A 23,135-nucleotide genomic window follows, 5' to 3' on the forward strand; every position below is an offset into this window, starting at 1 on the left:
ACTAACACCTAATGTGAACAATGCAATAACAAGCATGTTTAGGTGAAACATGTTCCGTTGAAACATGTTTATTCTAAACATGTTTCGGGTTAAATATGAACGCAGCTTAAGACTGAGATTCTGATGGCCTGATTCACTGCACAGTCTAGTCATAAGGCTTATGATTTAAGACTTCTTCCCTGAGTCAGAAGAAATTGTTCGTGTTGTTAGCTGGGTTTTCAGGTAGAACGCTAACAGAGTCGGCTGCTGTGCCGCATAAAAGACAAGTCATCATGTATCCCTGCAACAAAACAAAAACATTACAAAAGCCACACTTATTTATTACATTATTGTAACAACTGCTGCAGCTAGCCTGCAAGTGGTCTCCCCTGTTAGAGTTTCTCACTTTTCTCAGTTGCTTATCTTGGGCTAATGACCATGTGCACATGAAGACACTCATGAATATGAAAACCAACTGGGAGATAGCTGCAACCGTTCAAGTTAAGACCATTTTAGTAGCCATGGCGACTAAAATTTTGGAGCTAGAAAAATTGGAACCAGAGTTGCAAGTCTGGCGACTAAAATTGAGAAGAAGGATTGAATGCACCACTGAGTTAATTTAGCGACTACAATTTTTCATTGGTGACCAAACTTGTGCAGTAGGTGGCCATATGGCCACTAATGAAAAAAATAAACTTAGAGGGTTTAGCCGTCATAATTCCTAACCACTGATATTTTATAAGACATAGCTTCAGTCACTTTATAAAAAGATTCCTTTTCTGATTTCAATCAGAAAATATCCAAGAAGAATAACTATTACCTGGTACTGTCCTTCAACTCTAAATGTGTACTCATGCTCTGTCACAAGGTGATCACAGCTAGGACAGACATCTGCAGAGACATTACTTATTTTTTTAGACAATCTAATGTGAGAAAGATGTAATGTTCATCTTGTCACGAGCATGGAACAAAAAACTCTGACTCCACAATGGCAATTGAACCCATGACCTCCCAAGCCCCAGAAGCGCAATATATGCTAAGCTATGGAGAGACTTATGGTTAACAAGACCATTTACTAGTTCCATATGTGACACATGCCCGCTTAGTGTTTGGGAGATCATGGCCTCGATTTCCATCAGGGACTCAGATTTTTTTTCTTTGTCCCATGATCATGACATGAACATAACATCTTCCTCATTTTTTTTTCCTGAGCTTAAATTTACTTTCTTTCTAAATTTATCACCAAAAAATATGAATGTTAAAAATGATTTAAAGAATGCAAGAAAATTTTAAGAATTTTTTATTGAACTAGGAATATTTCTGTTCCTACGCCCCCTGGATAAGATGTGGAAGGTAAAGTGAAATTATGGTTATTGCCTTGATAGCCAAGATCATTGTGTTGTATTCTTGGGCGCAATTTACAAACACCTTGTTGTATTCTTGAGAGCGCAATTTACAAACACCTGCGAACGTGTAACCATTTACTTTTCATTCGTGATTTGTGTAATTTACCGGATAATTTAAACACTGAGATTGCTCCACCTTCTATCAGTAATGACAAAGAATATTTCATCCATGTTGTCCGTGATAATACAACGGTATTAGACTGTGATCACAACTGGAATCTTCTTCTATACAAAGAGGCTTATTATATCAAACACCTAGCACCTTCCCTGAACAATGGACTAAAATCCAGCAGAGAACTCTATCTATTCTCCTGAGTAAACTTATTGTTTCCGTCTCCTCACTCACAGTATTTAAGATCTAGCTTGTATGTTAATTTTATTAGTCTGATGATGGTATAGCTTTTACCGAAATATAACAATCTATTTATCAAGATCCTCATTTGTTGTCTGAATTGTTGGACACAATGAACTTATTCGGATTATCCTTCGTCCTTTATATTCTTGGGCATACTAGACACTTCTCTCTGACGATACCTCTCTTTATCCACCCAGACGTATAAATGAGTACAGTGAATTTTATACTGGTCTGGGGGTAATGTGTTATTCCAAAAAATATCCATACCCCCACCATGGAAGGAAATTACATTTTGGCTTCATGCTTTCTTTAAAAATATTTCACTCTCAAGAACCCCCTCTCCCTTAAAATTTCCAATGAAATGCCATGGGATGGTATAATGTAAAACCACACATTTGCAGTTCCATAAATTATCCATACCTCCCCCACAGAAGAAAGTTTTCTTAACACCCCCACCCCCCCCCCCCACCTACCCTTTCTGGAAATTCCAATAATTTTATAAGTTTCATGAATTTTTGGTCCCACCCCCAGGAATTTTCAATCCATTTTGTAAAGGAAGTATAGACATTTTCTGGAACCATGCATTTACATCCAGTGGGAGTAAAATTCTCCTGATTGGGCACTAGAATCGAATGAAGACTTGACCTTTTTTACCCCATAGCTCAGAGACTACGATTTGTAGTTACCCTAGCATTTGCCAAGTTTTGCTCACGCAACTGAAGATATACAGAAGTCAACACACTTTTATTAGACCAATATTGCAACTGACAGGGTTTACATTATGCCAAACAGCTCTCTAGCTAAGGCTATTTTTATTAAACACTTACGTTTACAGGTTACCAGTTCTTCTCCATTGTCATCTTCCTGACTTGACTTCTCTGTAATTTTAAGTGGTTCTTTCTTACCGCATTCCTTGCAGCAAGCAAAGTTAAGTGAATATGTACCACTCTCCAGGCAGATGGTGCCCTAGAGAAATCAATCACTTGTTTCATGAATAATTTTGGTGTCTGACTTTTGCAGTAGACTGAAGACACTGAAAATTGCATTATATACGTAATGGTATATATCATCTGTATCATGTTTATATTAACATTATTGACAGCTAACCTTAAACAGGGTAGCCAGAATGTTTTGAGGCTAACCGAATTTCGAAAGTGAATTGCAAGTTTGCAGGATTGCATGCAGTCCGCATTTATCAGAGTGCAGAATTTTCAGCAGTCTGCATGAACATTACTTGCTCTGGGAGAGGGAATTTCAGCCCGACTCCTAAAACAGCTAGAAATCGAGCCTATTGTTTTAGTAAAAGGAATAGGTGCCCCCCCGGGGGGGTGGGGTACTCCCTATAATGGCCTATACGGGGAAGCTTCGCCCGAAAGGGGTACCTTTTTCAGGCTTCAGGTATATAAAAGGGTAGGGATTTCAGAAGTTTAGGTATACGAAAGGGTATGGAAATCTGTCATTTAGGTTTTTAAGGACGTTCGCGCGAAAATTTTCTAGTCGATAGTTTTTTTTAAATTTTTACACCAGTCAGATAATAAGTTACTTGTGTCAGAAATGCAAAAAATGTGGGGGTCACCGACTTCGTTTCAGAAATAAAGCGTGTGGAAAACTACCCTGATTCTGAAAAATTGGCGCACGCAATTCAACATGGTTTACAGGATTTATAGTTAAAAATATCGAAGATGAAAAAAGAGAGGCAAATGATCTTAGTCATATCTTGTAGAAGTGGGTCTGTTACGTAAAAAAAATTCTAGTGTTGCCAACCTTTTGTAAGACTTAACCCTGAGAGCGGTATTTGAAACCGTCGTACAGCAAAACGAAAAGCTCATAAAGAGGCATTCGAACGTACGTGGGACAAAAAAAATCGAACTTTTAATCGATAGATTTTTTTCACTTTTTCGCAAAACGTTGATAATCGTCAACAAAAGTGGTCCGTTTAAAAAAATGTGGGGGTCACCGAGCATCTAAGAGAGTCAATTTCAAGCAAAGTTAACGCGACGACTACCAGCCCTATATGTGCTTAGAAAATTTCTTCAGCGCGCGCGCTCGATGCATGACGTGGCGTGACGTTGCGACATGAATTACGTGCGCAGTAAGGATGCGCATAAACAATTAGCGCGAACGTCCTTAAAAGGGCCTTTAATTAAAATATTCCGAATAGATGCAATTTATGACTGTATTATTTCAATTTATTAAGCGCTACATGAAAATGACAAGAAAACGTCATGTTCTAAATCATATACCATGTCTTTCAGGTATATGAAAGGGGTACCTTTTTTCATTAAAAGGTATACAAAAGGGGTACAATTTCTGTCAAAATGGTATATAAAAGGGTAAGGGGTAAGAGCTCAAGGCGGAGCCTCCCCGTACAAAACTTTTTTGGGTACCACTCCCCCCCCCCCCCCGGGAATAGGTGGGCATTTTGACGAGAGATATGTCTTTGCGCGACAAAACATTCATTAGTCTGTCTTTCATTTCTTCCAGGTATAAAAAAGGATTCGCGAAAAACATAGCCTCCAGGCCTATGTAGGTTGCCACAAAAGGTTGCATCTTAGAAACTGGCCTCCCTCTTGCCCCAGGTTGACAGTCGCCAGTAGCTACAAATTTTTCGCAGATTGATCGAGCGGTAATGTAACTTACGCGGTTTTCATAAAGACTGACAGCAAAACTTCCACTTGCTGCATAGTCGTTCAGAATCTGATATTTTTTGCATCGGGTATGCTGCACCCATAGGCGTACGGGCACCTTCGGACCTGGAGGGGGGGAAGGGGGGGCGGAGACCTTATTGCCCGAAAAAAAGGCATGGGTTGAAAGCCGAATAAACAGGCATACGAAATGAAAAACAGAACGTGCGTTCAAACAGCTGTGTACAAACCTTGCCTGCTTGCTTAAAGGAAACGATAGTTCTTTAATTAATCTCGTGGCCGGAGTTGCCCGAAGATGTCAATGCACTGAATCCTTTTTCTTCGGAAATATTTTATTTATTCACTTTAGTTCAGCAAAAATAAAAGTATTTTTGGGAGGCAAATCATTTTTTTCCCCACTTGAAATTAAATTTATTTAAAATGTGTGAAACATCCAGGGGTGAATGGGTTGAAACATATTGTTGAAAGTTTTGAGCTCATTCGAGTCAAAAGCATTAGCTTCATTGCATTTGTAACCGTATCGCAGCTTTGTTTCAAGGTCTTAAACTGGCACCACTGTGCGCAAACGTTTAAGCTATGGAAAAGCTGATTGCAACTGAATCATGCAAAATTTGCGAGAAAAATCGAAAATGATTATAGCAGTGTGCGAGAGGAAACAAAAGCAGATAAATGAGAAATTTGGACTTTTGAACCTCAAAGCTCGGTATATTTCCAATACTTTTTCTGTTGATATAATTCGTTTTGATTGTAATGTTGATAATTGTCTGTTTTTTTTTTTATTTTTCTCTAGGCTTGTTACCCGAATTCTTAGCGTTTTGCCCGGGCATCCCCCTCGCGCCCCCACCTCGTACGCCTATGGCTGCACCAAATTTTAAAATACCCTCTAAATTGTTTTCCCTCCAGTCTGGCATGTCGCAGCTCAGTTTTTATCGCTCAAAGCTGAGGAAAAATCACTTTGTTTCGCTGAATTACGTTTGCGTGTTCGCAAAGCCAATCACATCCCGCGCGCGTTTGTGTCTGTTCGATAAACAAATCAAGCCATGCTGGGTTTTAGCTCGTTTGTTGTTCGCGCGCTGTTCACGCGTAAACATTTGTCGATCGAAGAGCTTCAATTAAAGTGTCCAGCTTTGTTGTGCCATGAAAAGCTTTATTTGTCGTTTCCGAACACTAAGCGAAAATATGTACTATAACATATGGGAACTTCTCAATAAGTATCATGCAATATATTTAGCAAGTGAGGAGGCGGTGCCCAAAAATGTTGTGATATTTAGCGAGCACTTCACTTCAAAATGCGAATATTCTATCTACTAAAGCATTGCTACATTAAATTAGACCATTTTCAATTAAAACCTTCTGGATTGGCAAATGCCCTATTAAATATATTGAAAACCCAAAAAGCCGCTATTTTGGTTTATGATTGACAGAGTTTGTGGGGCAACGAAGGTACATTACTTGAGAACAGTTGTAAGCGAACTCTCAGTCGATGTGAAAACGCCACCATTTGATCTTGAGTTTTAGGAGCCAATAACATGTTCTATTTATATCGCACCCTGTTCTATTGCTGAATTGCTAAAACGGTGACCTATTATTATTTTTTTCTATTTTGAAAAAGTGTGAAATAATAAATTTGGCAGGCTTAATAAACAAATCAATTACTTATCACCTAGATAAATTTTCTGCACCTGTATTTCTCGGTTCTACGCAAAGCTTATTAACTCCTCCATTTCCTGCGGAAAAAAAACCCATTAAGGGTCAGTGGAAGGCATACTGTCTTATCTAGAAATCTGACTTTTTGTTGAATTGGTTTAAGCTAAATAACCTTTACTCTGGCTTCCCCAAATTATGAGTGACCTAAAATACGCAATTATGTTACAACATGTTGAATGACAGAAATACTTTATATCATCAGTCATTAGTTTTGTAAACACACGCTTCTCGCGCCGACATCGTATTCAACAAATAACGATTTGCTTATTAAAGTAACTCTGGCCCGAAAAAAGTTGACGCATGATACCAATAATAGAATGCAGGGATATTTGCATGAAGCAAGGATTGAAGGTGTTTGCTTTGTTTACATTAGTGAAATGGACCTCTTGTTCGTTCATAGGATGCCCTCTTATTTTCAAAACGCCTTATTTAAAAAGTCTTAGTGGTTGACGACGGAGAGAGCTGGCTAAGCTGGCGAATCACACCGCTTAGTATATACCACACAAGTGAATAGTGCTTTTCGCGGGCGCTGATTGGTTAACTCGGAGGTGATTAGCAAAGTACTATTCACCTCCGAGCAGCTAAAGAGAAACAAACTGCCTTTGCCCGTCGCTTTGTTTACCGAAAGTGACGTTTTGGTCCGCTAGTTATTCAACTTGTGTGGTATATACTAAAACAATTATTCACCTCAGTGTCGGTGAATGTGAATATCCACCACTATTCACCTCCACCTCGGTGAATAATTGTTAATTGCGTTCGACGAAGGAGAGCACAAGCCTAATTTTGTTTTTGCGTCCTGTGTCTTTTGAGTTGGTATGCCTGTGTACTGTTATGCGGAATGAATCGAGCGGTAATGCGCGAGCAGGTGTATGGACTCCAGATTGGCCGCCCCGATTAATTTTTGCAGGGGCAAATCTCGGCCGGGAAACTGGTAGCCACAGATGGCCTCGATTTCATGCAAAACAAGATGGCGTCCCAAACGTAGCTTAGAAACATTATTTTGCTTGTAAAAAGGGTTAAAAACGTGTGGCCAAAATTGTAATTTTGCCAGAAATTTCATGGAGAACATTAGAGGGTTATCGTCCAAGGTAGCAGAGTTGTCTTCAGCCACCGAACATCATAAAAAGAGTGGAAATCGAGTAAATTGATGCGTAGTTTCGTACGGAGTTCGTTCGTAGGTAAACCAACGTATTTTCTTGTAATTATATGTTCGTTGCACAAAACTACAAATTGTTAGAATTAAATGCATCGAGAGTGGGTATAATACGGATCAAAATTGTTTTATTTTGCGATATTTAACAATTATTCGCCGAAGGCGAAGTGATTATTGTTGAATAATCCCCGAGACGAAGTCGAGGGGTTTATTCAACAATAATCACTGAGCCTGAGGCGAATAATTGTTTTAGTATAATTTTAATTTCAGAGGTGAATATCAAAAACTGCAAGATAATTAACAATAGAAAACAAGAAAACAACAAACACAAGTGCTCGCTTACATAGTGTAAACCAGTTTAATTAATCGATTGAAATCATAATTTACACTCAAGTTTTAGCAATAAAACGGAACAAAACAAACACTGTACGAAAAAGATGGATATCTAGTATCTTTGTTAAATCGATGGTGACTTCTGAGCAATTGTGTGAATCCTCTCGAAATTACTAGCTCCAGTGAGAAGAGAACTAAATAATGTTTTGCCAGTCGATCTGACTGAGTACATGGCCGCTGCTATCTCCAAAACCACCATGTTTACGATGAATTCAAAGCCTTGAAAACCATCTCTTGAGAATATGTTCGGTCCAAAAGCCTTGGTAGTTAATTTGCAAAATTCCCAATGTTTCAAATATCCAGGACTTGGAAAGATTTCTTTTAAATGAGAGAAATTTTCATTCAGCAAATGCCGCCATGTTCACTAGCCTGGATGGCAAACGTGGCATGGCTTAGTAGCCAAATCTTCAGATGCAATATTCACCGCCTAGCGCGGTGAATATTGCGACATAGTCCGAGCTTCTCGACCAATCAGAATTGAATTCACCTCCGGAAATTATACTAAATATCATTATTCCTAGAAACACTAGACGTCTTGACGAGGAAATTGTTGTATAGTGACTGTAATATGCGTGTAGTGGATTAAGCTTACTGTTTGACTTATGTCTGGAATTTTAAATCGAAGTGAAACTATTTCCAGAAGTTTATGGAAGTTCAAGTTCAAGTTTAGTGCCAAACGATAACAAGTCAAGTGAAATAAATAATTATTTTTGTGTACATAATATTTCGTAACACAATCTTTCTCACACTTATCCTCCTCGCGTTTAGTGAGGTATAAGCATAGTAATTAACTTTGACATAAGGCATACTACTAGTAGGCCGACCATGTTGGTTTTTTGCCACTTCCTGCTAACCATGGGTCTATATTTTACCTATAGGTCGAACGCACTCCCCTAATCTCTGATTACTACTAGTTATAACGCATCAAGATGTTTTATGCAGTGGTTGTTCGAGGTTTCTTATGCGAGTGCAAATACTAGTAGAATACGAGGAACCGCTATACTCACAAACATAGTCGAGCGAAAAACGAAAAAGACCTTAGATGACAGAATATAAATGAAGTTGTTTGCACGGCGGAGAGTAACAAGCATGTCACTATCATTACCGTGCATGGGTCCACTAATTTACACAACTGGAGAAAAGAAGCCTGAGAAAAATGCAGGGCATTTGGGGTCGCTGGATTCCAACCCGTGACCACAGCGATACCGGTGCGACGCACTACCAACTGAGCTGTGAAGCCACGCATTTGGTGCCAGGTCAATTTTGTGGGTTCCGTTTTTACCACGAAGGAATTGATGATAGAATAAACAAAATTGTTTGCACGGCGGAAGAAAAACCACACAAAACCGCACAAAATTGCCTTCCCCCAGGCTCCCGCTACACTTTATTCACGCGTCCGTTTTTCCCCGCTTGCCTTCTTTTCCTTTTTTGCTCTAAGATTTATGAGGGGAGCTGGATCTACTTGTTCTTGAAGGTTTTATAAATTTCATTCATGTCATTGATACAGTCCTTGACAAAGTCCGCGATAGTCGGACGAAATGAGCAGAAGATTAAATAGAATAGTTATGCAACTAAAAGTCTTTCAAGGACTGCTTACTATAGTTTCCTTTGCGGGGTTGCTTGCAAAGGAAAACGCAGAAGGTGTGCTCCCCAGGTTACGAAAGGTGATTTAAACAGAGTATTCGAGTTCCCTTCTACACTAAATAATATCATGTGCGAAAATCGCATAATAGAACGGAGTGGGGGAAAGAAGAGCAGAATTAATGAGTTTACTTCGTTTTAATGATTTGGTTGAAGTGCATGTGAAGCGAGATTTGTGTTTGCACATTTCTAAAGTTCAGAGTTTTAAATATTAGATTCCAAAGTTTAAAGCCGCTTGGATTAAGAGGGGAGTAAGAAAAGGGAATTTAGCTTGATAGAATGGGTGTGGAAAGTGAATCAAATTTCATTTATGGGGGCATTTCATTATTATCTAATTTAAGAAAACTACAAATGGAGTTTAAAAAATGACTACAAAACAATTTTGTAACCAGTGGCCAAGGAACCATTAAAAACCATTTTGCAGAGTTTCTCAAATGTGCATAGAATCAAACACAAAGCCACGTTTTGAATAAATATTGGTCGACTCAAACTGACTTTAAATGTATGAAATCTAGCTACATATACAGTTTAAAGAATATTTAAAACATGATCATGTAAAGCCAGCGGACAAGGAACAGTTAAAACCGTTCAGTGTAAAGTATTGTTAAGTGTGCATTGAATCGTACTGCAAAGCAGTTTTAAATAAGTATTATTCACAAGTTTAGGTCGACCGAGACCTCCTTTGTATATCTGTAGATGTAAATGTTTTTTACCGAAACGGAACAATTGAAGGGCTTTTCTCTACCTCGTTCACCTTTAGTTTCTGATCATTTAGATAAAAAAAAAAAAATAAATAAATATGTGTTTATAGTGGTCATGCACTTAGCTTCATATCTCAACGAGACAGCTAGTTTACAGGCATGCCACTGAAACAGAGGAAACAAATAATTTATAAATGAACATAACAAGGTTAAAAATCCCAACTGGCAGGAGGCAGACCAGTTGGCTATATACAAAGCGTGGTCGAGGATTTGAACTCGGGACAACCGAGATACAAATCCAGCTAGTGGTAAGGGCAGGCCTCGAACCGGTGACCTCCGGATTACAACACCAGCGCCCTAAACCACTCGGCCACGCTTGCCTCCTTAATATTTTGTGTTTTGGGTTAGTTTATCGGCTGCTAGCATCTGAAAATTCATTCCTCGATCATTTGTCTTTTGGCCGTTTGACCTAGTATCAATTCTGATACTGATTACTCATGGAGTGGTCAAAAGCATCTAAAAAGATTCCTGAGACTTTGGCGATAATTTCCACTGAAAAGAAAACAAATGAAAGGATTTATACCGCAATTTGCTAGGGTCATAAAATAGGCGAAAAACCAGAAGTATTGGAAGCCACAAGACCGTATGTCCGGTACAAAGAGGAACAGAATCCACCTGCAGCTGATACTGAAGGGAAGCCAGCAAACTGCAAAGCCTAACACAATAGCAATGGTCATCTTCAGCACATTTCGTTACCTTTTCACGCGTTGCTGTCCAGCGTCGACTGATTGCTCGCCTGGGATCGTCTGTGACTTCAGCTTAAAATAGATTATAATATATAGTATGGCTATCAACACAAAAGGAGTGAAAACGGCTACAACAAACATTGCTAGCATGTAGTTTACGAAAGACAAGGAGTCTCCAAAGACTTCATTCCACTGACTGCGGTACACACATTAGTCCTCCTTGATATTCAACAAGTTTTAAGGCAAAGAGATAAGGAGATTGGCCAACCATCGCGACGATCCAAGTGGCGAGAATGAAGAACGGGCACAGCTTTGAACTGATGAGTGGGGAACGGAGGGGAAATACCACAGCACCAAATCGATCCACTGCTATCAGAACCAAGCTCTGAATAGACACAGTAAAGGACAAATTGCCTAAGTAAGGAACCACCTTACATAAGGCCTGGCCAAGAGGACCACTGATCAGCCATGATTCGACGTACAACGCTGTTATTTTCTCAGGGATCAGGAAAATCGGAAACAATAGACAATTATTCCGATGAAGATGTTTCCAGCCATCGAGACAACAAAGATGAGGCAGTAAGCGAAGGTTTGTCCGATGTTTGCTGCTGTAGGATTGTAGCAGCTCGATGACTGTGTCCCATTCATCGTTGTGTTTAACATTGTCGCCATTAGATAGGAAAGTCTGTTATTGAGTTATTTCTCAGTCTTACACAGGATATTTTTTGCTTGGTTTCTCTTTCTGTTTTGCTTTCTGAAAGTTTTTGTGGTAATATTTGGACTGTTTGCTGTTTGCTGGACTATTGACCGCTGACGATGACGCTGTACAAAGGAAAACTATTAGCTATTTGTCGTGTTCAGGCCTAAAAGGTATCATTTCAAGGTCATACGAAAATAAGGTGACTTTTAATTAAAATAGACCACCTTGGAGATTGTCCAATATTAAAGGCCCTCTTTCTAAAAGGGAAGTCATTTTTTCGTCGAAATGAAAATAGAAACATTAATCACGAGAACTTAAAGGTGGTCTGACCATCTGCACTTGCGTAATTGGTGCAATCTCACGCCGTGTATTGATTCAATAGGAGGATCCTTTTGGTCTGAGATTATCCACGGCGTCTTTTGAACTTTCAGGTTGTCGATCGAAGAGCTTCAATTAAAGTGTTCAGCTGTGTTGTGGGATAAACGTATTCGATAATAAGTATCATTAGTTCAAGCTGAATAACCTTTATTCTGGCTTGCCCAAAACATGAGTGACATAAGCTACGACAATTATTGTACAACATGTAAGATGACAGAAAGGACTTTATATCATCAGTTATTAGTTGTAATAGAAAACGGTTCTCGTGCAAAAATTGTATTAAACAAACAATGACTTAACTGTTTGCAATTTATTGAAGGAACTCTGGCTCGTAAAGAGGCGACGCATAAAAATCAGTAATAGAATCCAGGGATATTTGCATTAGTAAGTGGTTGAAAGTGTTTGCTATATTTTCATACGTGAAATTGACCACTTGTCCGTTCATATGATGCCCTGTCATTGTCCAAGTGCATCATTTTAAAAAATAAATCGCTGTGCAATGGTTGAAGAAATGCTGGTAAATCACACCGTTTTTAGGCAACTCACGATTATAACCCCTCAAGAAGTTTCGTGCAGTGGGTGTTCGAGGTTTTTTATGCGAGTACAAATACTAGCTGAACTGGCAAGGAACTGCTTTACACAGACTTTATCTTTCCGTTTGTCATATTTACAATATCTAGTCAACTGGCCCGCAAGTAGCACTGGTTAATCTAGGTGGGCAGTCTTGCATTAGCTAAAGCCTCAAACATAGTCAAGCCTGAAACGAAAAAAGGCCTTAGCGAAAAATGCACGCGCAAAACTGTCCCCCAAGGCTCCCGTCACACTTTTATCACGCGTCCGTTTTTCCCGCTTGCGTTTTTTTTAGCTCAACGATTTATGAGGGGGAGCTGGAGTTACTTGTTCTTGAAGGTTTTACAAACTACCCGGCCAAATTCACTTTAATGATTTTAAAGTTACGTTATATGTCATTGATATGAAAGCCCGCGATAGTCGGACGAAAATGGTACCGATATTAAATCAAGTTTTACAACAAGAGTCTTTCAACCGCTGCTCACTAGTTTCCATTGCGGGGTTGTTTGCAAAGACAATCATGAAAAGTTATTTAAACGAGTGTTCGCTGTGGTATTCGAAATTTGGAATGAAATCTCAATTTTCTTTTTACAAACTAAGTTTAAAAAATGACTACAAAGCAATTTTATAAGCGGTGTCCAAAATAAGGTTAAAAAGCGTTCTGCATACTTAACTAGTTTCAGTTGCGCTGAAACTTTCTATAAAATTAATAGATTTACATATACAGTTTAAAAAATACAACATGATAATGTAAAGCAAGTGTCAAAAAAACGGTTAATAACGTTCATTGCAAAGTGTTTTCAAGTGTAAATTGAATCAAATAAAAAACAGTTTTAAATAAATATTATTTAGAAGTTTTGGTCGACCAAGACCCCCTATGTATACCTATAAATACAAATTTTTTAACCCAAAACATTAACCAAACATTAACCCATCCTCGGAGACCCAGAGGCAGTTTGTCGGGGCGACGAGTTGAGTGGGGGACGGAGGGGAAATACCACAGCACCAAATCGATCCACTGCTATCAGAACCAGGCTCTGAGTAGACACAGTAAGGGAGATATCTTGTAAGAAGAGAGCCAGCTTACGTAAGGCTTGGCCAAGAGGACCACTGATCAGCCAGGAGCCGACGTTCAACTCTGTTAGACTCCACGGTAACAGGAAAATCGTAAAAAGCAAGATCGGACATGGCCATGTTCAGTTTACGATTAAAAAGTTGATAGGTTTTCTCATGGTTTTCGTCTTGTAGACGATTATTCCGATGAAGATTTTCCATCCATCGATGGAAAAAAGATCAGGCTGTAAGCGACGGTTTGACCGATGTTTGCCGCTGTAGGATTGTAGCCGCGCGATGACTGTATTAATGACTGTTCCCATTCATCGTTGTGTTCAACATTGTCGACATTTAAAGTTTTCTCGAGCTTTCTCAATCTGACACAGGTTATTTTTTTCTTGTTTTTTTTTTTTTAAAGGAGCAAACGCTGCTCTGTTTGTTTGGCCTTCTGAAAGTGTAGTCATACGAAGTTTGAGTGATTATTTTTGGACTGCTTTCATCGATTATTGACCGCTGGCGATGACAATATACAAAGGAAAACTAATTAATATTTGTCGTGTTCAGGTCTAAAAAGGTACCGAACTTTTAATTTAAATAGACCACCTCGAAGATTGTCCAAGATTGAGGTTCTCTTTCTAAAAGTGAAGTCGTTTTTCTTGTCGATGGAAAGTAAAACAAAATAATTACGAGAACTCTAAGGCGGCCTGACCAGCTGTACTTACATAATTGGTGCTTAATTTCACTTTTTGTCTTGTGCTGATTTAATAGTGGTATCCTTCTGTCCTCATATCCTGCACAATTCCTGTCTACTAAAACATTGCTACATTAAAACAGAGCATTTCTGAGCAAAAAAATAACGAAGCTGCTATTTTGGTTCATGATTGAGTCTGAATGGCAAAGAAGGTGCCATCCTTGAGGACGAGTCTAGGTGAACACTCAGTTGGTCCGGTGGGAAAATGCTTCCAAAATTTGATCCCGAGCCGGGATCCCGAGTTTCAGGAGCAAATAATATGTTCTATTTATGTTGCATATTAGAAGCAAGAAATTGTCCGAACATTCATGTTTCAGCTGATTACTGCTCCTCTCGCACACTGTTCTATTGCAGAGAATTGCTGAAACAGTGACCATTCTGATTACACTAACACGAGACGTTCAATGTGAAGAGTTTATTGAGGATGCGTCAGTCAGTCATCTGATGAAAAATGTATCCTAATACAGTCATCTGATACAAAATGTATCCAAATACAGTCATCTGATGCAAAATGCATCCTGATTACAATCTTGAATCTTGCAAAAAAAAAAAAAACAGTTGGCTCTAAGGGAATTAAGGTGTGTGCTACGCCAGATACGAAAAACCACTAAAAACCGCCCTTTAGATGTGGCCAAAAATAAGTGGAAACGTATTTATCATCTAATGCAGCAGCACAAGAAGAGCATTTTACAATAGACTAGTTACAAAAGCTGAACAAACAACACTTTAAAGAAAAAAAGAAAAGTAAGCGAAGACGAGGACTGACGACCTAGAATGACCTAAATCTCCCGCCAAAAACCAATATACCTAGACATCCCATAACAACCCGTGAACCTCTCAATCGTGCCGTCAGAATAGTTATTTCTGACTAATTCATTCATTCAAACGTCAGAAATTACATTATCTATTTATCTATCTTGAAAAGGCGTCAAATAATTTGGAAGGCTAAAACAAAGCGCAATACTTTTCGCCTAGTTAATTTTCTGCGCCTGTGTTTCTCGGCTCCTCTCAAAGCTTAGAAACTACTCCATTTTCTGCAGTGCACAGCCTATTATGGGTCAGTGGAATTAAGGCAAATTATCTTATGAAATTAACTTTATGCTGGATTGTTTTAAGCTCCGTTATTCTGGCTTGCCCAAAACATGAATGACCTAAAATATGGCAATTATTTTACAACATGCCGGATGATAGAAAGGTCTTTATATCATCAGTTATTAGTTTTGGGAACACACACTACATGTGTCGACCTTATTCAACAAATAACGATTTGCTATTATTTTCATGGTGCATCATAAAAACGATTCGCTGTGGTTGACGAGGGAGCTAGTGCCCTCAGGATTGTTTAACAATTGAACAGTTGTATTATAATACAATTGTATTATATGAGCCCAAGCAGACGGCACAATACGGCAGTTTCCTCGAATATGCAAGTCACTAGTCTGCCAAGAAAGTGATTCTATCGTAATATATAAACCCTGGCATTCTGTCTTTAGAATCAGGCTCATACTTGGTTGGATATATGCGGAAGTTTGTTTTAAAATAAGATAATAAAAGGCACATGTGGATTATAAATACTGTTGAGTTCAACATGCAGAACAATGACGTGGTTTTCACTAGCGACGCAAGCAAAAGCGCAAACATAAATAGTTTGTGCCATGTGAAAACGAACGTCGGCATAAGCACAAGCATAAGAACACCATGTTTACTAGTAACAAGGCTCCGTTCTCGACTCCGTTCCGCCGTTCTCTCGGCAAATATGGCTGTAAAAATTCTCAGGTATCGAGTGTTGTCCTATCTTCTACTCTTGTGACGAAGAAAGCGAAAGCGACTACAGAAAAGGAGGAAAACAAAACATTTGGGGTTATAGATATTTTTAAAGAAAGAAGAAGTCATTTCTATTTCTTTTGCTACTTGAGCCAAGGCACGTTTGTGCCTTTTTGTTTTCGTCTTTTAATTCCCTACACTCTTTCGCACTACATGCGAAGAAGACTAGACTTCGTCAGATGAGTTCCCAGAATGTCTTTTTACAGACGAATCGTTCGTCTTTGCCAGAGTATTAAGGAGCCCTTTTAGTGGGATTACAATTCGAAAGAGCCTTGCGTCCGTTCAGACGTTTCAGTCATTGCAATGCCCAACTTCAGTTTCATTGCAAATTCATCGAACTAATAACATTTTTTAACAACTTTGTTTTATTTCAGTCACTCGTCACGCCCCTGGGATTTATTTTCTGGTCTTTGTTTAGTGAGGTACTGTTTAAATGGCACTCAGATAGTCACGTGAGCCCTGCAGGGTTCGGTGTTGGCACGCTCCTGATCATGTTTCCCGCCATTTTAATCTACAACATGGGGTGAGAATAAGTTAAGGGTATATTTTTTTACTTAAAGGACATTTATTGTCAACTCACGGTTAAAATGTTGCTGTTCTAAGCTACCGTTAAGTACTAAAGATGGCCGGTTTTTATTAATTACCTGTATACTGAATCTTTTTAGGGCACCAGAGATCTCGCTGAATGATGACAATTAACCAGTAGAGGAGAAGAAATGTAGCGATTCTGTCGGGGTTCCACTGTATTGGAGGCCATGAAGTAAGCTTCCCGGCGAATTTAGTGGGACAGTTAACCGGACAAAGACTAGAACTACACTAACGGATTACATCACTAGTAACAGAAGAGTTGGCAATCACGTTCCCAGAGCTCGCGTCCCCCTTAGACCAGCGGTCGAGAAACGCGTCCGTAGCCGCTGGTCTACACTGTCCACAGCCTCTCGATTTTTCAACGCAAAAAGCAAACGAAGCGAGCGAGAAGCGCGAGCGCTAGGGGGTCGGGGGGCGGGAAGCGAGCGAAGGAAAAAGCCGTTCTCACCGCGCGCTCATCGATCGAAAAACACGAAAAAATAGAGGGCTGTGGACAGTCTACCGCTGGTCTTGGGGAACGAGAATACACCACAAACACTAGTTTAGGCCAGTTGTCAGAGAAAATTAACAGCTACTGTACAATTAGTTGTTGCTGCAGTGTTGTTAAAATCAGCGTTAACTTGTGTTGTTTCAAAATAAAATTAAAGCGTCTTCTCGTGTTTTCCCTTCTATAATTAGGTGTTTATAACTTTTTTTTGTCACGGCTCTCAACGGTTGAGAGCCGAGGTCTTCTTTTTCGAAAATCACTAACAGTAAGTTGCTCGCCACTGAAATACGGAATTTTCCGCTTAGTAATAAGTTTGTAAGACTCTCCACAAGTTTCCCACCGACATTTATTATAAAGTTGCTCGAAATCAGTCTCCAAACAGCGCGGTCGCTTAAAGATTGCGCCGCCCCCCCCCCCCCACCAAGAAAAAGAAAACAGAGTTGAGTTGAGTTCGTTTGAGAACGGTACTCTTTTCTTCCACTGAGTTTAAAATAAAAATATGCCAATTTCCCTAAAAAAAACTATTTCTAAGCATTTTTCAGGCAACTTTTCAGTCAGAGTCTATGTATTTACCCCTGCAACTCGGCGAGGTTAGTGAATAATTTTATCCTTAATTTCAACAGGGTTTTAGTTAACGATCGTAAGCCACTCTGAATATACATTTTCATTCGTGCTTTGATTTTGATACAAAATACAAACACTGTTTGTATTATTGGTTTTATGAGTTAGCCAGTTATGCCATTCAAAAGCCGGCTTGAATAAATTCTGCCCGCAGAAGTTCGAGTGTAATTTACTGCTCTGGAAATTGGAAGTTTTGCTGGCAGAATTCCTCATTTTCGTGCAAAATTTGAGCGGAATACGGAAACAACAGTTGCATCACAAAAAATAAAAAAATTACCCTTTGATTCGCATTTCGTAATCGCACAGCATTTGCTAAAATGCGCCCACGACCGCGAACTTGACAGCCCATTCTCAGCAGTGTTACACAAAAACGCCCACAGACGCACAAACAAGTACGTGAACGGCAATTTTGCTGAATGAAGTCAGCCACAAGGAGAAGAATTCGAGCACAGTTTTGGTAAGTTTTACGCCCACTGACCCCTCGGAACGAGACATGTCATTGGTTCTTAAAACAACAACAACAACAACAATTTATTGACGTATTTCCATAAAAATACATGGCATTACCTACTTACACTTGAGAAATTACAAGTAGTATCAGAAATAAAACAAAACAAAAAATGCGATTTTATCATTTGGAAAATAAAGTTTCATGTCTAAGAGACATAGCTTGAAAAACAAAAGCAGCAGTTGATCGACAAACAGCAGGATCAATGCTGTTACAAAAAAATAAAGATTTTGCATTAATATCAAACTCGTTAAAAATACTATATTTGGCGGTTATTTCATTAAAGAACTTTAAACGTATGTTTTCGTATAGCTTGCATGAAAATAAGAAATGCATTTCGTTTTCAATTTCATCCGAATGGCAGAAAGAACAGATTCTCAAATTAATAGGAGTCTTGGGTATTGTGTGTCTACCAGTTTCGATACGTAATTTGTGATTCCCAAGTCGAAATTTGCTAATGGCAGTTCTGTGGTGATTGTTGATTGCGTCCAGAAAACTAGATACCTAACAGGTATCAACAATGCCCCCAACCCCAGTGCAGAGGGGAAGTGTACTGACGTCCCGCAGGGGAGTTTCGTCATCGCGCCAAGTATGCAAGTGTCCCGGAAGTGTCACATGACCCTGAGCAGCGTACTCTGGGGTGTACACTGAGTACGTTTTTTAAACTCCGTTTGTGTGAAAAAATGGACACTTCTAGAAAAATTTTCGGCTTGTTGCTGGCTTAAGTTTTCTTTTATATTTTAAACGCATTTCATTCACCAATTAACATTTGAATTCTGGGAAATTACCCCACATCACTCAAGCTTCTCCCCACCCCTACCAAGTCAATCTGAATCTTTTTTCTCACGTGATTTCGAAATGATGTTAGCCAACTTTACCTTATTTACCCGGCCTTAAAACGCCTGCAGAAATAGCTTGGTTATACCAGGGTACATACCGTTATCTTACTGCCTTGAAATGGAGAAATCGACACATTTTCTGTACATGTAATTTGTTTTTCAGTCGATTCATTTCAGTGCTATTGACGAATTTCTCGTTGTTATTTAACCGAGCCATTCAACCGTGAACTCGGAAAAGAAATTAATATTTATATCCCGGCGTATCAGATCGAACGAAATCGAACACATTTTTCATCGAACTCAATCGAACGAAATCGAATCTAATCGAACGATTAAATTCGATTTTGTTCGGTCATCGAACGAAATCGGACAACAATTTTTTTTGTGAATTCGATTTCCGAACCAAATCGGACGAAATCGAATTAAGCGTTCGATTAAGTTCGATTTAGTTCGGAAATCGAACTTGTAGCTAAAATTTAAAATAACGAAATTGGAACCTAATGAGCGAGTAAAAAGTTAATGATTATTCCTTAAATGGTTTTGGAATAAGTGACTGGACACGGTATCATATATTAATCTCTGTCATTTATTTGATCCTAAAGAAACAAAACATAGTATTCCAGCAATCTAATACGCCCGGGAATACGTAGTAAGCCATTTATAAAATCGTCTGAGGGATAATACAACCCCCGGCGTATCGGCGTATCGTATCAAGTGAAAACCGTATTTTAGAATAACATTTTGCGAACTAAAACTTTATATGAAAAACAATATAGCATTGCACATGGGGATGAAGGTGCACGCCGTATGTGACATGTGACAAGGCTGGAATGAGATGGTTGACTGCGACACAAGCAACAGCGTACAAAACTTCGATAATAAGGTGGAAAATTAGAAATATAATCATGACAAGTTTTCGTATATCTGCAGAGCATGAAGTAGCGATATAGAAAGCAGAACTTGGAGAACGTTCCATAAATAATCCGTTATTTGGCTTGTATGAAGCATCGAGAACAGAAAGATCACATGAATCAAGAGAATGATTTTTTTCCTCAGGTCAAAATCACAAACAGCGGGAATCTTAAAATTATTATCGATGTTTAAATGGGTTTCATAGTCACAACTGAAATAATTTTTGGTGGCTGGATCTGATGAGTCGTGCTTGGTGCAGTGCAAGTTTGATATGGCCGTTGGATTTTCTCGCAAAATTACACTTTCCTGGGGAGTGGGGGGCAACGATCACTTCCGTATTTTCATCGCAAGTCATACTACGTAAGCCGCTCGGCTTGGTGTCGTTCGGCGACCGAACTAAATCGAACGTCATCGTACTTAATCGAACGTTCGATTTGGTTCGATTTTCATTTTTTTTTTTTGTGAGTTCGATTTCGTTCGATGACCGAACAAAATCGAATTTAATCGTTCGATTAAGTTCGATTGCGTTCGATTGAGTTCGAAAACCGAACGTTCGATTTGATACGCCGGGTTATATAAAGCTGAAATGTCGGTCAACAGCGGCTCTTCTATGAACAGTTTTCCCAAAGAACATGAGCCTCTCATCAATAGCAGCGTTTTTACAGGTGATCAAAGGGATTTCTTGATCAGGGAGCAAGAACGACGGCTACGCAGCAGAACTTCATGTTGTTCTTTGAGCAGTTTAGCCACCATGTTGTTTGCATTTGTAACCGTGACAGGACAGGTAACGCAATACGTCACTTTGCCTTTGTGGATCGACTCGACGACTTCATCTCTGCCGAACCAAACAGTAAAGTGGACGCAATCATTGGACAGCTATTTTGTGGTATCCTTTGCTTCTCTTTCGTTCGTTATCGTGTTTGGTTCAGTGTTGGTTTGCAGTGACTTCATTTGCCCAAAATACTTGGTCAAGACTGACGGTAGTATCGAAAACGAAGACCTCGAAAACGAAGACCTAAGACCTAAGACCCATACGAAAACTAAGACCCAGTCGAAAACTAAGACCCGTACGAAAACTAAGACCCATACGAAAACTAAGACCCAGTCGAAAACTAAGACCCAGTCGAAAACTAAGACCCAGTCGAAAACTAAGACCCGTACGAAAACTAAGACCCAGTCGAAAACTAAGACCCAGTCGAAAACTAAGACCCAGTCGAAAACTAAGACCCGTACGAAAACTAAGACCCGTACGAAAACTAAGACCCATACGAAAACTAAGACCCGGCCAAAACCAGCGTTACCAAGAGTTGCGTGACATTCTGTTATTATAATATTGAAGCAGACTGAGCGTACTGAGAACGTACTACTGAAATCGAAAATCAATGAGCGCTTTCCATTTACATGGAATTTTCGGAGAGAATTTTTCGACAAATGGAACGCTACAGTTATTTCAACACGTAAACGGAATGAAAAGATGCTGTTCCTTTTGAAAATCCCATTCTGATAGCACTGCGGGAGCCTAGGTCACACATGACTTGCCAAGGTTTTTAATCTTTTGGTCGGGGAAATGAGACAAGTACAAATATCGAGTGACATTTGTACTCGTTTTGCGCGATGTTTGTACTCTACGAATCAGTGTTGGATAAGAATAACATTGAAGCAGACGAGTACTGAGAACGTATCGATCAAGTTTCATTGAAATCCTACAAATATTTGTCTTTAATTTTGAAGTGAGTACGCCTCGTTACGCGCTACATGAGTAAAATTAAAACATCTTGGCCTACACATAAGAAGCACTAACAAAACCTTTATTTACTAAATTTAGAAAAATCTATCATTCATTATCATTGAAACTGAAACAAACAACTCTAAGTAAAACTAGATAACCTCGCAAACTGACGAGATCTATACACAATGTAGCCCTGTTTGGCAAATATACGACACTACACTGTCGCAATGACTTGCACAGTACAGTTCAAACAGATGTGTCCAGTTTGTATTCTTACTGGCTGATCCATCCCTTTAATTAATGACATTGCGGTTTCGATCCAAAAAACTGCGAAGAAAATGAAATGTACTCGTTCAATGTCAAATCATATACATGACAGTTCGAGACATTTCGAAACGAATAACGATGGCACACGTTCATGTAAACAACAATATCGACAATGTAAAGGACACTAAAGGTCACTAAAGATGACGCGTTTCTAGTTTCAAATAAAAGAAAACATCATCTGATAAATCGGTTACGCGTGAAAGCGATTTAAAAGGTACTAGTCTTGAATACCTCTCATTTATACCGGCTTGGCAAAGAAACAAAAACAAAGCACCAAAAGTTGGAAGACAAAAGGATTGTATAAGCGCTCATCGTTCATACATGGTTCAATTCCTAATGTTACCCACGGGATCATAAACACTGAGGTATAATGGGAGCAGGTTTGGCTTCAAACGAGACAGTTAGACATAACTCAGTTAGCGTATTCTTTGCTGAGAAATCCTTTTGAAAGGAACTGCTTAGAGAAAACATTTGTTTTCCTAAGAATAATTTTGATCACAAAAAGCCGCAAGGGTGTTAATACGCAGGAAAGAAACAAATTAAACAAGGTGTGTTTCATAACCCTGGCATGAGCGAAACGAGTGCATGTCTACTTAGAATACGTAATAGATTCTTTGGCGTTTTTTACGAAACTGCGTGAACAAGTTGGTTTTTAGGTAGCCTGCGTAGCAGGCGCCGTATAGTTTCTAGCGCGCGTATGGGAGAAACGCGAAAGGCGCAAGGGGGCCACGCGAGGAAAAAATCTTGGAGTTTTCTCCTCGAGTTTTCCTCGCGCGGCCTTCTCGCGATCGCGCATTTTTTTAAACGCGCTAAAAACTACACAGACGCCTGCTATGCAGGCTAGGTTTTAGGATTCCCGAAGGTGTAATTTTGACAATGATGCCGATTGAGAAAAGGAGGGCAAAACCCCTGAGGTGTGCTCGGGTTTAGGGTAGCAATGGAAATTTAACCTAGCATTACCGACTCTTACAACAAAATTGACGTTGTTTTCTTAAATGCCAACTAGACAGCTAAAGAAAACATGTTCTTTAAATAGACTTTGTGTGAATCCCGAAGCGAGGCTCTTACTGTGCTTGGGATTTCTATATAGTCGTTGTTAAAATACGGAAAACGCGTCATGAG

The 23,135-nt window shown here is 39.2% G+C and overlaps 2 protein-coding genes across 2 annotated transcripts in view; both read right to left on the reverse strand.

The window, feature by feature from the left end:
- LOC144635160 (uncharacterized) overlaps window positions 1-23,135 on the reverse strand; it is a 335,656-nt gene that overhangs the window by 159,791 nt on the left and 152,730 nt on the right. The window lies entirely within an intron of this gene.
- LOC144635599 (protein Churchill-like) lies at window positions 114-8,884 on the reverse strand. The gene is made up of 4 exons (XM_078494689.1): window positions 8,744-8,884; window positions 2,568-2,706; window positions 800-870; window positions 114-280 (listed from the first exon to the last, which is right to left on the reverse strand). Exons 1-4 carry the CDS (start codon window positions 8,882-8,884, stop codon window positions 185-187), a joined length of 447 nt encoding a protein of 148 aa, XP_078350815.1. The 3' UTR covers window positions 114-184.

The sequence above is a fragment of the Oculina patagonica genome, chromosome 13, assembly GCF_052425735.1.
Source record: "Oculina patagonica isolate OP01 chromosome 13, crgOcupat, whole genome shotgun sequence".
Classification (NCBI taxonomy): Eukaryota; Metazoa; Cnidaria; class Anthozoa; order Scleractinia; family Oculinidae; genus Oculina; species Oculina patagonica.